Source organism: Barbus barbus (genome assembly GCF_936440315.1).
Source record: "Barbus barbus genome assembly, chromosome: 8".
Taxonomy (NCBI): Eukaryota; Metazoa; Chordata; class Actinopteri; order Cypriniformes; family Cyprinidae; genus Barbus; species Barbus barbus.
The window spans coordinates 29366630-29382503 of record NC_136736.1 but is presented as its reverse complement, the minus strand read 5'-3'; the positions used below and the strand labels follow the sequence as shown (position 1 = coordinate 29382503).

At 36.5% G+C, this 15874-nt stretch overlaps 1 protein-coding gene across 1 annotated transcript in view; it reads right to left on the bottom strand.

Moving 5' to 3' along the window:
- LOC306873806 (glutamate receptor ionotropic, NMDA 2A-like) overlaps positions 1-14013 on the bottom strand; it is a gene marked incomplete at both ends in the record, with an annotated part of 86740 nt that extends 72727 nt beyond the window's left edge. The window contains one exon of the mRNA XM_079423294.1: positions 13633-14013. Within this exon, the coding sequence (XP_079279420.1) occupies positions 13633-14013 (381 nt within the window). The remainder of the gene's footprint in view (positions 1-13632) is intronic.
- Positions 14014-15874: the final 1861 nt, after the last annotated feature.

Sequence of the window (15874 nt, the reverse complement as noted above, 5' to 3'; positions counted from 1 at the left end):
TGAAGGGCGACGAGAGCATCGGTGCTGTCGTGCTGCACGCGGGGGTTAACGACACCAAGCTGCGGCAGATGGAGACACTGAAGAGGGACTTCAGGAGCCTGATCGAGACGGTACGCAGCACATCGCCCGTGACGACAATCATCGTGTCAGGACCACTTCCCACGTACCGATGAGGACACGAAAGGTTCAGTAGACTTTTTGCTTTAAACGAATGGTTATTGTCATGGTGTAAAGAACAGAAACTGCTCTTTGTTAATAATTGGAATCTTTTCTGGGAGCGTCCTAGGCTTTTCCGTGCTGATGGCCTGCACCCCAGCAGAGTCGGAGTGGAACTCCTGTCGGACAACATCTCCAGGACGCTACACTCCATCTGACTAGTAAGCCAATTCTCAAATAACTACTATGATGACTTTTGTTCTACCCACTTTAAAGATAGAAGTACTTGCGTTGTCCAATCTATACAGACTGTGTCTGTTCCCCGAATAGCAAGGTCAAAATATGAATTTAATGCAGGATCTAGAAAAAATCTGATCTCCACTGGACGTTCCTTTAGAGAGAAATGCATTCACAGATTACATTGCCTAATCAGAAGAGTACTTTAATTTCATTTTGAATTGGTTCGTTTAAAAGTAGACTTTGCTTAGATATATTTTATCCAATTTTAAGTTGTTTCTTTTTTTTTATTATTATTTTAAGTTGTTTCATTATCAGGAAAAAAATGCAAGTGATCGCGTGGGCACCTCCCTGTCATGCATGTGCATTCTTTTCCGCACAAACACTTGAATAGGAATAATAGTCTAGAGCATAGTTATATTAGGTTAACGCTAGAGTTTGGAATCCACATTAAAATAAATTTTCACCAGTCTACATCCGAGACAGATACAGTTCTAACCTGCAAATTGAAAGCTACATTTGACGTTTTAAAATGATCTAACAGGTCGATGTCGCTCCAATTCGTTGATCATTTGTTGCTGTTGATCAAGATAACGCCGATGTCAAAGTCATAAACTTGTTTTAATGACTCTCATAAATTTGTTTTAATGACTCGCTTATGCATATAAAGATTTGTATAAAGATACAAAAAGGTTGTTAAATATGCTGAATATATTGTTCAAATATTTATAAAATGTGAAACTGTAGCTAATCTTATTCTCAGTCTAGCATTTTGCATCTGCATAACATAGTGATTTATTTTTAACATGCAATGATACAAAAAACCAAACAAGATTTGTAATGAAGAAAAAAATATTTAGACAAATAAGAATGATGTAGCCCACACATCTCTTGAGCGTCTCTGCATAAATGCAACGCAGATAGCGACACACGTTTGTTTGAAACACATAAAAGGTTTAAATAATAATAATAATAATAACAATGAACATTATATGACATTTAAAATAGTTTTTGCGATTTTTCCTTCAGTCCGCGTGTGCATTTCTGACCCAAACAGCCAATGCAGTCTAAATCTCCGCGATGTTCTCGTTAAATATGCAATTTCTGAAATGTTACAATGAATTAATTTCTAAAATGTTATGATATGGAAAGCCTGAAACAGATCACAGCAGTATAGCCATACACAGGCTATCAGTCATGAGCAACATGGTAAACATGCGTGCCAGTATGCATATGATTTAATATGATTTAATATGAACATATTATTATGGTTTTTAAGAGCAAATAATGGAGATGAGCTGTTGATCATAATTAGCATGGCCATAAGTTGGCTTTGTACAGAAAGTTTCAAGTTAATTGCATTAATAATTACTATATGAAATAAACAATCTTTAAAACATTACGGACGTGACACAGCGCTGAAGCGTCCTGACGCCATAAATCTAGACCTTATAAATCCAAAAATCATTGCTGTTTAGACGGAGTATATTTAATTTTCAGACAGGCCTCCATCTTTCTACAAAATACTTACTGTTGACAAATTTAAAAATGGGCAGTCTTTGATATCTCATTTGAAAACATGAAATACAGTCGAATGAAAATGTATTTTTACTATAGGTCCACCCCTCATATGTGGTGGACAAACATAGCGATTTCCTTCAAATTTCTATTAAAGCACGTTAATGCAGTAAAATACAGACCTAAATGCACAACTTAAACAGGGTTTTTTTCTTTTGGTTAAAAACTTAATTTTTCATGGTAAGGTTGACATTTGCATGGAATTGCTGACATGTACTGACATACAGTTTGGTAACAGAAAAGTGAGAAATGCAATCCTGCCTGAACAGACAGAGCATGGAAGTGAATCATAAGGGGTGATCAGTCCCACACACAGCTACCGTGGCCCAGTGCTTTGAACAGTTACACATATCTGCATCTAATCCTACGCCAGGCAGTCTTTGATCATGCAATGACTGCTAGACCATTATGACCAAACATGGACATTCTCTATGAAACAGAATATGAAATAAATAAAGGCACAGCCTCTAGATTAGTATTTATGTAATGTCAATGTGAAATATCAAACATTAAAAAGCATATTTAGCTATGCCCTGGTGCATGCTGACATATTGAGCTGTGAAATCTATCGTTCTATCTATCGTTTTTTGAAAGAGGTCTCTTATTCTCACCAAAGCTGCATTTGTTTAAAAAATACAGTAAAAAGTCAAATCGTGAAATCTGATAAATGAATATAATTTTTATCTTTTAATATATTTTAAAATGTAATTTATTCCTGATAGTAAAGCTGAACTTTTAGCATCATTACTCCAGTCTTTATTATCCTTCAGAAATCATTCTAATAAAACGCTGATTTGCTGCTCAGAAAATATTATCTTCTCATTTGTTAACATTCTTTATTATTAATGTCAAACACGTATTTTTTTGGAAACTGATTCATTATGTAACATTTTGTAACATTATGAATGCCTTCTGACACTGTTGATTAATTTAATGCATCCTTGATGAATAAAGTATAATTTTTTCCCCAAAAATAAATAAACAAATAAAAAACATTGATCCCAAACTTCTGAATGGTAGTTTATATAGTAAAGACTTATTGTTTTGAAAGGCAACTCAAGCTGCCTGATGCATATAAAAAAAGATCAGATTCAACATATTAACATAATCTCTCGAACTCACATTGCCTGTCTTTATAATTCAGTCTCTCACCCTCACATACAAAGAAAAGCCTCTGGCCCAAGACAAATCCGAAAAACAGTAGGAATTATGAGGTTAACATTTCACTCTAAATGAATTAACCTGTATGTCTACTTCACTATACAATATTCATAAAGTTAGAAACAAAACGCAGAAGGCTGTGGAACAGGGAATCTAAACTTAGCCCTTAAAAGCTGCTTTCAAAGGTTTTTCCGAGTTGTTCTGCCCGTTCTTCTCTCAAATAGACTGTCATTTCCAGTGAAGGCAGCACTAAGAGGGAAAATGACCTCATTCGGTCCTGAATGCAGCCACCAATCTCCATGTTAGCCGATTGTCCTTTACAACCCGCAGGAAAGAAGTGACGAGAGGAATAGGAAGAAAGAAAATAAGTGAGGACGAGAGAGACATGTTGGTGGTCTGCCAGGGAGAGGGATTCTTTGTGTAGACCCTCTCTTCTGATAAACCCTGAAGGAAGAATGATAGAGAAAGAAAATAAAAGAATGGGAAAGAGAGAGGGATGGGGAGAAGGAAGGTTCACATATAGAGGGATTGCCGAGATTAAAAGAAGAGGGGACAGACTGAAACTTGACAAAGGTCTGAAAGCTTTATCTTCTAAAAAAGACCTGTAAAGCTCCATCTGATCCTATAGTTCAAAGCGCCACATACAGTATGGGAGCTTCCCTGTAACCTGACTTGAAGTGGCACTGACTTGACTAGAGATTTGTTATCCAGTCTCCTAATGTATGGAATGCCAATCCTGCCATAATTAGAAATAAAGAAAGAAAGAAATGTAAAAAAAAAAAAAAAAAAAAAAAAAAAAATTATTATTTATCATTTTATTTCCTTGTTTATAAATGTTTTCATTTTTTTTCCACATTTATTTTTTTACGTTTTTTTATTTATACATTTATTTCCACTTATTTATTTTCACATTTATGTATATATTTACGTATTTATTTATTTCCACATTTATTTATTTCTACATTTCTTTCTCAGTAGGGTAATGAGGAGGGTGTGTTTTACTTCAGGAATAGCAATCGAGCCGGAGTAGTCGAGGGGTAAGCTTTGAGCCACAGTGACTCCTTGTGGTGCCCAAACGAAGTACAAGAAATGTAGCCTACATGAGCGCCTGTTGATAGTATGGGATTAATGACTTAGATGGGCAATATGGCCAAAATCTTATATCACGGTTATTATTTCAGTTTCACGTGGAGGGTTGTTTCGGCTGGGAAGCATGCAATATGTGATCTCGTGCATTTGCTGAAGCTTGCGAAAGCGTGCAATCGCTTTCTTATGCATGCTGTTTTTTTTAGGTTTCACTTTCAACACATATATTGCATGTTTCCAAGATTCGGAATAGGAGGAGGCATCAGTTACTGTTGAAGATTTGTCGCCTTGCGCCACTTCCCATGTGGACAGTCACCGCATCAACTGATTATAATGGGTTCTCTTGGTGTAGAGTAGACACGGCTTTAGATACGGATTAATCACACGTCTTAAGCTGGAAATAGCCAGAATTGGGTCAAACAAAAGGTGTCCATGGGAAAGAAGCTAGTGAAACACACATGCCATGCATTGAACATACAAGCATCATGCTCATCCAAACAGCGCCTGTCATGTGCCCTCAGATTTTTGAGCTAACTGCATTGTTTTAAATGTAACCAAAAACCAAAAACAACATTGACAACATCAGAAACAAACCCGAAAGTCAGAAACAAAACAAATAAATAAATAAATACATAAATGTGAAAATAAATAAATGTATAAATAATAATAATAAATAATAAATGTGGGGAAAAAATGAAAAACAAATACACATAAGGAAATAAAATTATAAATTTAATTTTGCTTTTTTACATTTCTTTGTACATTTCTTTCTTTATTTATTTCTAATTATGTCGGTAATGGCATTCCATACTAATGACAGTAACCGAATGTAAATTAATTTCTAATTTCATATCTTTGTAAGCCAAATCCATCTATAACAGCATCTAAGAACTGCAGTGAGTCACTGTGGCACAGCCCAAAATAAGTAGGTGGCCGTCAAGGCGCTACTGTTAGGAGAGAGAAGGATTTATCATACAGTATTGAGCGATGGCAGATCATTTGTCCACTGTGTACCATTCCGGAGTCTTGTAAAGCATCTTAAATTACATTCCAGCTTAGGTCTGCCATTGTAACTTTATTTCAGTGTCTGCTTGAAGCGCAGTGATACATCACACAAAATAACGAAGGACAAGTTTATTTTGGCTTATACAGGACTTTCACTTAAGCTGTAGTGATCCCTCCTTGGGGGCATTTGGGAATGTAGGAACACAGGTAAAGTGTAATCAAGAGCTGGCACAGTATTTCAAAATGACAGAATGTTGTTCTAAGCTAAATAAAGACTGACGTCTTAAATTACACAAAAACATCCAAACTATTTTCAAGCTATATATATTTTAGTAATAGATACACTATCATTCAAAAGTATACTTGATACTTTTTTCAAGAAGAATGCGTTAAACTGATCAAAACTGAAAGAAAAAGACTTGCAAAAATGCATTTAAATATTGCCTTTGATGCAGTTTGTAGCTGTGTAGATGTGAATGCAATCGATCTGCAAGGTGTAAAGCCGAAAGTGCATGATAAATAAAGTTATTTTCTCCCAAAAGAAAGAATCAACTCTGAACAGTGTAATCGAGTCATTGTGAATCCCAATCCCGTGACATCTATGCAGGGTAACACAGTTGCGAACAAGTCATTTTACTGAAGACTGCTTCTCTAATCTCAGGGAGTTGATCGCGGTATTCACAAACCGCTTGCTCTTGAAAGATGGCTCTGTACCCAGTTTATTTGGACTAGCTGGCTCCACTATTTCTCAACCTGTAAGTATGACAAATAATAGATGTTTATATTTTCTATCTGTAAGGCTAATTGCTAAAGCTATCATTGCCTCTGCCTGTTTTCACTGCTGCTGCCTTCACGTGCTGCCTGAATGATCGTGAATAGGAATGTGGTAGTTAAAAGTTGCATATGAAAGCAATGTGAGTCGATCGCTTAAAATTGTCGAGCTCATTATCAGAAGTGGGACTTATAAAGTTTGTGATAGCATGAGACCAGCTGTGTTGTTATTTTTATCTGTGCTCCCTGTCTGTGTAATTCATAAACACGAATTATACACAGTATAATCAGATGACTGACTTTGAAACAGAGTACATTTTCTGTAAAGATAACAGGCTTGTACTAATCGTGGAATGTTTATTTGCAAAGGATAGCACTGCTAATGCCGGAGCTTGAGCTCTTGAAGCTCTTGAAGCTCTGTCCTCTTCTCCGGGAGCAACAGCTCATTTGAATTAAAGCAACATACTCAAATACAGAGCATTTTGGCTCATACCATAAAAGTGGAAATTTTAACAAGCTATAAAAATTTATCTGTGGGGGAATTTTGAGCTAAAACTACACATATACGCTCTGGGGACATCAGAGACTTATTTTATCTCTTGTAAAAAGGGGCATAACAGGTCCCCTTTAAAAATGGCATAATAGGGGCACTTACCGGCCCCAAACCTTTGAAATGTAGTATACATCATGATTTGAAAAATATTAACTGAAAAATTACTTAATAGGACCAGCATAATGTTTGTGCTAAAACTATAAATATGCTTTTTTTTTTACTTTTTTTTTTTTATTATTACATATTTTATTTCAAATATAAATTTGTTATGCTACAACATAAAACTAAGTAACATTAACCGATCCATTGAAGGGAGTTTTATTGTGGCTGACAAACTAATGTCACGGTGACATCAGCAAAGTGTCTTATAAGCTTGTTAGAGATGAGTTGGCTTTTACCCTTCGAGTGGGTTTTCTGTGCGATACTGTGTTTTTTACAGGCACTTATTTGGCACTGCTGATGACATCATATGATCACCTCAGTGCAACCTCAGTCTATTGTTAAATGAATAACAAGAAAATTTGAGCGTGTGTGGGAGATGGATAAGCGAAAAAGAAAAGGAGCATGTGTGTCTGTACACGTCCACCTGTAAGTGTGTTACATATTTAATTTATGTCAGCCCCTCTATTTTGTTCTTTTCTCCCATAATGCACCTCTCTAATACAGATGGGATAAAAGCAGCTTCAATGGGGCATAAAACAGCTTTAGTGTTTAACTCTTCAGGCCTGGCTCTCTTTACCTCCAGTTTTCTTTCTCTCTCTGCCCCCTCATATAGACCCTAAACGCATATGCCCAGACCTCATTCCAGAAACTGAACATGCAAACCACATAAAGCAGCTCATTGAATATTCAGTCCTGCCCCCTCAGTGTGTGTTAGTGCTCCCTACCCTTTCTTTCCCATATCAGAGGTGGAAACATGGATAAAAAGATGTGTTCCGGCGCCTTCATTTTTAATAACATAAGAAAGGGAATCTGGGCTTACAGTGAAGCGAAGCATCCTCCAGGACCCTCACATGCACACTCTCAAAAAACACTCACGCTCCCCCCAGAGTACACCGCAAAAAGACATGCAGTTGAACTTCATCAAAGCAGGCCAAGAGACACAGCAGTACAAAAGAGAAAGGATGTATAAGACTATAGAGATAAAGGCCATTCTGAAACATTCTAAAGTACGGTGCCCGGGAGGGGTCATCGTCGTTTCACTTAGTCTTTTTGTGGCCACGACATATTAAGTTGTGGGAACGTCATATTAACTCGAGATCGTTTTGTCACGGTAACGACATCCTTATGTTGTGGCCTCGAGATGTTATGTTGAGGGAACGACATCCATTTCTCGTGGCCACGAGTTTAATGCATAAACAAACCTCCGTGACAATAGCAACCCGGTATTATCAGAGATGGATAAAACATTTTTATTGACATTAAACATTTCATTTAATATTTGTATATTATTATTATTATTATTATTAAGTTATATTAAATTGTTAGGGCTATATTTTTATATTTATTTCATATATAATATTTTATTATTTTCCCTTTCAATTCGTGTATCGCTTTACCTAATTAACGTTCTGTATAATTATGCTATTTGCTACCATATATTTTGCAAATACTGCAAAAGCCTGACAATTATGCCAATACATTATGATTGTAGGCTATTTATGCCAGTGAATGATGATAAATGAGTGTGTTGTGTTCAGGGCTTGAAAACGAAAAAAAAAGTCAATCGGTTCACTCCGAGCAGAATCGATATTTTAACGTTTCCGTTCCTGCGTTCCTCTCTATTATTACTGCTGTTAATACCGTTATTTTTAAAATTGGCTTTGCCTATAATAATAATAATAATAATAATAATAATAATAATAAAGTACAGTGTTTTCTTTACACAAAAAGAAAAAGAAAGAAAAAAAAAATACAGAAAGAGATCTTAACACGCTGCGCTTAGTCACAGCCAATACAACATCATCTTTTCTAGATTTTTTCATTTCTAAATGTAGTCTACTAAACAAAAGAGAAAAATCTATTAATGCTTTAAAGACATTAAAGTATTTTTTTAAGAGATTTAAAAACGTTTGCTGCAAATTGTTAAAAGAAAACGCTACTTGTATAAAATTGCATTTTGAGGAAAAAAACAAAAACAAAGGCTAAGCCGTGTCGCATTTTATTAGGTTATTATTCAGAAATGATGTAGGCTAAAATGCCGGAAAAATAAAAAATGTTTACAAATATTATAAACACAGTTATTAATTTCTCTCCACAACAAATCCTCTAAACTTAAGGCTGCTATAAAAGGCTATAAAAACGTCAATCCAAAAACAAATTAAAGGTGAAACTGATGCCTACCTCTCTCACTCGGCACGAATCCAAATGTTTTCATATTCTTGACGTATACTAAAATATTATTTATTGGCTTTTACTTTCATCGACGTAAAACATCATGCTTCACATCGGCAATAACAGCACAGTGAGGCGTGGTCACGCTGAACGCAACAGATTGGACAACGGAGCACTGTAACTTTTTACACGTTCCTCTTTGCTGAGTATTGTTCTGCGTAAAACACTCTCCTAGTGTTAGCTGCCTTACCCAGCCTTCTGTGTTTTCTAAGTCTAAGTTTAGTTTGTTTTGTTTATGGTCTCGTTTCCTGTTTCCCGCCCATGTATCGTGGATTTACCCTTGTCTCACCGTTTCGGACTCTGTGTATACCTCGTTTGGATTATTCCTCAGGTTATCGGACTACCCCTCTTCTCAAGCCCTCTGGATATTGTTCACCGATCGAGGACCCACGCATGCCCTTGGATTACTCTTGTGTCTTCCCCGTGCCATACCCGTTTGCTTGTGTTTTGACCCTGCCTGTTATTTTTCTATGTTTATTAGTAAAAGCTTGCAAATGGATCCGAACGTCTCAGGTCTCGTTCACCCTGTTACAGTAACATTTAGCCTATTCATGATAAACTTGCTGTGTACATCGCGTGCAATTGCCTACAGTCCGGTAGCCTATGGTCAATATAATAATTTAATTATGTAATAATTTCTATAATAATTCAAATAATTTCTTAATTCAAAATAAAGTATTAGTGAATCCCCGATAATCCAGGGTTGCTATTGTCACGTAGGTTTGTTTACACATTAAACTCGTGGCCACGAGAAATGGATGTCGTTCCCTCAACGTAACATCTCGAGGCCATGACATAAGGATGTCGTTACCGCAACAAAACAATCTCTTGGCCACGACATAATATCACGTTAATATGTCGTGGCCACGACAAAACTAAGTGAACCGAAGACAACCCCTTCCGGGCACTGTACTAAAGCAATAGTTCACACAAAACTTAAAATTATGGCATTATTAAGTCACTTCAAACTTAAGTTGTAGTTTTTTCCATGGATCACAAAGGGCACATTTTGGAAAATCTTTAAACGGTTCTGTCTAACTCCTATTTGTTTAAATCTCTTCTTTTGTGTTTCATGGGGAAAAAAGATGACTAATATAATTAGGGGTGCCCCTGAATAGTGGACGATTCGATACTTCATTACTAGGAGCCTGTTTCGACTCCCAATCTCACAGTCGAATATTCACGGGGTGTTATGATCATGCAATTTTGGCTATGTGGGGGTGCTCAAATGTCTGATTTCACATAGAACTACCAGTTTTCTCCCAATAAGTTAATATACACCCTATTATGACAATGCTGTAAATAAGAATCTTAAAAGAAAGAAGCTTTAAATAAATATTTTAACATGCGTGAATAAATCCAACCACCCCTATAGATTTAAGTTTCACTTTCCATAATCCTTGACCAACAGAAGCATCTTGGCGGCAGGGATTTAAATGATATTTAGCAAGACTCAAACTGACACAGGCAGAGTGAAAGACTGGATTATTTTGATCAAGTAGGGTCCAAGTGATTTCAAAACATTTTGGCCGGTTTATATATATTGTGTATATATTCTTTATCTCGTATAAGATGCATTTGGTTGGGCTTCATTTTAGTAAAGTTACTACTGTGATTATCTCTTCAGCGCGCAGTAAGAGCAGGACAAACAACAATAATATTAAATGACTATGAATGCGACAGGCATAGACATAGCATTATAATGAGAACACTATTATAATAAAACGCTGTGAATTTTTAGAGTTTAGTTGCCGCGTTTCTGCACGTTGTTGCGTGAAAAACGCATTCACAAAAAGAGTTCATTTAGAGCCGCTCAGATACGTTCATGCATTCAGGGCATTTTGTGCAGATAGCCTGTAAGTCATAATATTAACGTTATATTGTATAAATAACAAAGCGTATTCTATATGAGCTAAATTAGTTAAATCCCATTGATTAAAAAGAAATGCTATCATATGCTATATTCCACTGGTCATCTTCAGCGCACGCAGCTTAAAACAGAAATGCAGAACATTATTAACTATGTACGTTATAACGAGAGCACTATTGTAAAAAATGTTGTGAATTCTTAGGGTTTCGCTGACGTTTAATGTTAACTATCTTTTTATTAACTATATTTTTATCATTATTTACCCCGTTTGTATCTGTGAGGTGTCGTTACACATTTTCCCTGTGTGTTAACGTCAGTAAGTATGGCTGTCGAATGTCTGACTTGACACTTGGCAATGTATTTTGCCCCCCGCCCCCAAACATATGATTCGACTATCAGTCGACTATCGGCAAGATTCGAAAATTATGATTCGACTATGAAAATCCTTAGTCGGGGACACCCCTAAATATAATAGGTGCTTCACTTAGAGACGGATAATCGATAATTAAGACGGGTCTACCTACAAATGTACGTAAATGTACATGCAGTATACAGCCACAGTTTTTAACAAAATCCACTTGTGCAATACTGCAATACTGAAAGTATAGTAAAATTATACACTTTATTTAATTTTCATACAATTTGTGGTGATTTAAAAAAAAAAACTTGGCAAGATGTTGTGTAGAAAATAAGTCCTGTGCTGATAGCATCACGTATGCAAAAGTTACAATTCAGGATGCCAAATGTTCTATAGTGCTAAATCAACTAAATGTGTCTAACACTAAATTCCTTAAATTTAACACCGTTAACACATTTACCTAATTTGACACTGAAGCAGTTTTATTGTTTAGTCTAATCAGAAAAACTGAGACCAGAAACATCACAAGCCAACCTTGATGTAACGGTCAGAGGTTATTTATATTAATAATTAATAAAGCGCTGCGAAAAGCCTTCATTTGTGTGCAAATACATTTGGCTTGATAATTTGCTATTTTATGTAAGGAAATTTTACTATTAAATGCAAAAAACTTCATACATGCCTTTTTTTAGCAAAGACAAATTAAAAACATCAAAAGTGACAGTAAAAACTTTTATAATTTTACAAAACATTTCTTTTACAAATCAATGCTGAAATGCTGTTCTTTTGAACGTTCTATGCATAAAGGAATATTGAAAAGCTTCTACAAAAACACAGGAGAAAAATACTACACATTCTCAACTGTGATAGTAAATCTTTTGTGAGCACAAAATCTTACACTGAAGACTGAAAAATTCAGCTTTGCCATCACAAGAATAAATTATATACAATAACTTACATGTATTAAAACATTTCCATGCTTGTATTAAAACAGTTACTGTGTGAATAGTATTTTCACAATATTACTGTTTTTCAAATGTACTGTATTTTAATCAAATAAATGCTGCCTTGGCGAGTGAAAGACACTTTTCCTACAGACACATTAAAAAAAATCTCACTCCTTATTAAATGTGAAAGGATCTGACAGTAATTGTTATATTTTCTGCCTTTCTATTTCTGTTTATTTCAGACTTGGAAATGCATTGTGCTTGACATGTAATTGCACAGCCAATACAGCCAAGGCTGTATCAGCCTCGGTATCAAAAGGAACTCTGGGAGATGATTTAAAGAAGGGATGAGAAGTGTTATGGGAGACAGCAAGCAGGGGGCCTCTTAATGTTTGAGTTTCATTCACATCAGCCCCAGCATTTGACTCCCTAAGCAGCACTTCCCTCCTGAAGAGTCTCTTCAATTATTACCCTCCAAGCTCTACAGCAGCACCGGGGCCTAATGTGTCAAATATGAAGTTGGAGGATGTCGCTCGAAGGAAATTAGATAATGAAAAATCTGAACCTTATGAATTCTAAGCAACTTTCAATATATACACTTGCCATCACAAATAACTTGTCATACATACAATGAGAGAATAAGCAGATAGTAAAACAAAAAACTAAAACAGGGCTTAAAAAGAATCTACTAATCACATAAAAACTAAATGCAAATTACATAAGAATTAAAACATCAAAATCAGTCTGGTTTAAGCGAGAAATGTTTCTAACCACGAGCTTTGACAAAGTAGCACAATCCACTTACTTTGTGGTTGTATTTCATCACTGTTAAAAGGGATTGTGCGTTCATCTACAATTATCAAATCACTATTTGGAAGGGTAGTTTGAAGTGAACTCAGCCAGATGATGCAATGGGATGACATGGTCATCTACAAGAAGTTTCTACAGTTTATGTGGATGAACAATGTCTAGCAATAGCCCAATAGTCAAATGTATCCATTTGATAAGGAATTAAGAATTTAAAAAACCACCGATGTTTAATGTAAAAATAGACCACATCAATCAATCCATTTGTAATCAGAAACTTTCTCGTCTTCGATGCTAAACTCTTTGAGGCAGCTCTGTCACTACCCCGGCCACAGGTTTCTGTCACTCCCACACAACTGCAACCAATTTTGCTATAAATACAGCTCATTGCCAACTTTGCAGAAACAAATAGACAGACAGAGGGACAGTGACAGGAAGACTGGCAACCCGTCAGGTTATATCTGATGCAGATGGCATTACTGATAAAGAAAATCTGTCAGGTGTCTGAATTGTCTCGTTTAATGCCACACAGCTAGACAATCTAAAACATGGCATTGAATATTTGAAATCAAGCTTTCTGTTTAGGTCTTGGTGGAAAACATCTGATTGATGCCAGATATGATTAAATATTCTACGGTGGGTTGCTGTAAATGCAAAGTCGAGGACAAATAAAGCACATAGAGCCATCAAGGGAGAAATGCATGCTTACCTTTTCGGCCATTGTCATGGCAGACCCGCCATGGATTCCCAGTATGGGCATGGAAGTCTGAGAGGAAACAAAGTCCAGCATCTGTGCCACGGCTTCCTGGTCCGTGCCGTCTCCATAGACAAGCCCATGCAGTCTCTGTCGGGACATGAGCTCACACAGGTGTGCAAGCATGCTTCCTGGGTCCGTCTGGTTCACCTGGACGCTGAGAACAGTCACATCCAGAGGCGCACCTATCCCACGAGCTGGACGCAGGGCTGATTCAGATACAGTGGGGGTTTGGCCCAGTATCACAGCTACACTCAGGGACGGAGGCTTCTCTGCAGCCTGCGACCAACCCAGCAAAGCCCATAAGACCATCAAGCAGACTACAGCTCCCATCATTCCTGGCTTCAGCCCCTGTTAAGATGAGAAGTTTTAAAAAGATGCAAAACATGCAGAGTCTCACCAATCAGGCTCACCAGATCTCAACAAAACCAAAATCAGATAACGCACATCCATAAATTACATTCGGCCTGTTACTTTGCATGGAATGATTCAGTGGAGAGTGACAGGGAAACGAATCTGGAAGACAAGCTTTAAAGGTTAAGATGATCTGGTGCGCAGTTCAACTACTCAATCATTTCAAGTCAATACTTTTCAATTAGCTTAAACAGTTGAATGGAACAGTGGTTCACTTATTAGCAATTAACTCTGATGTACTGTCTTACAATATGTTATCGTGGTTGCATTTAAATGGCCCGTCTAATTGATAGGACTCTTCAATAGTTTATTATGATTCTAGGCGGAATTTGATGCCTGAATGATTCCAGATGGCTAGTGTAGCTGTCTCTTAAATTATAGTAATAATTGATGAAACCATGCACTAACTGGAGTGCATTATTACTTCATGAGTGAAGAACAGCTTACACATGGTTAAATTTAAGTGCGCTGAAGTCAGCGGTTCAAAGATGGTTCAGTCTCAAGAAATTAAATGTAAAAGTCAACTTTGCAATTAAGGAAACTGTATTTATGGCTTAAAGGTATAGTTCACTCAAACTCAATTGGCACCTATCCCTATTCATTTTCACTGTAAGGAAAACAGCAATGTGAACATATCTCATATGTTACAAAGAAGACAAACCACACAGATTTGGAACGACTAAACAGTGAGTGAATGACTGACAATATTCCTTTAAGTTAAGATTTTTTTCCTGTTCATTTGGCTCCTTTTATCAAGGTAGATATACTTTGCTTTCAAACATACTTTGATAGCAAGACTGATCGAATTCACTCTGAACTTTTCAATCTCAGAAATGTCACTGGATACACCTGCTTCATCCCTGGAGTTTAGTCATCAGTCATATTTGCACCTCCATTTCATTCACCGACTGCCTTGGGCCATAGCCAATGAGATGGTCCTCACTGCAGAACACAAGATCCAGGGAGCGAGGTTGGATCCAGATCCAACTCCTCCCAACTTACATATACCTAAACTACCCGTCTCCACCCCCTAGATGTGGATCCAACCACGCCCCCTGGATCTTTGTTCTGCAGTGAGGGGCTACTGTAGCCAATAAATCACAGATGAAAAAGTACTCAGTTGATGTTGAGAATTGTAACAAAAATATATAAACTAGTACAGTCAAATATCCTGTTTCTTATTTAATTCTGGTTGAAAATGTCATTATTAACACAGAAGCAGGGCATATATACAGTAGCATCATGAACATCTCAAAAAATTTGAATATCGTGAAAAACTGCATTTTTTTGTAACTTATTTCAAAAAGTGAAACTTTCATATATATTTTAGATTCATTACATGTAAAGTAAGACATTTTAAAAGTTTGTTGTATTAATTTTGATGATTAGAGCTTACAGCTTATGAAAGTCAAAATCCAGTATCTCAATATATTAGAATATTTATATTTGAGTTTCATTAAACGACCATCTCTACAGTATAAATTCAGGGTCTCTCTTATTCTTTGAAACCACAATAATGGGGAAGACTGCTGACTTTGCAATGGTCCAGAAATTGAAGAGGAAGAAAAAAAAAAGGAAGAAATTGGGTAGGAAAAGGTGCACAAGCAACAGGGATGTCTGCAAGCTTGAGAATACTGTCAAGCAAAGCTGATTCAAACACTTGGGAGAGTTTCACAAGGAGTGGATTGAAGCTGGAGTCAGTGCATCGAGAGTCACCACGCTCAGATGTCTTCAGGAAAAGGGCTACCAAGCCACTTCTGAAACAGACAGAACGTCAGAACCA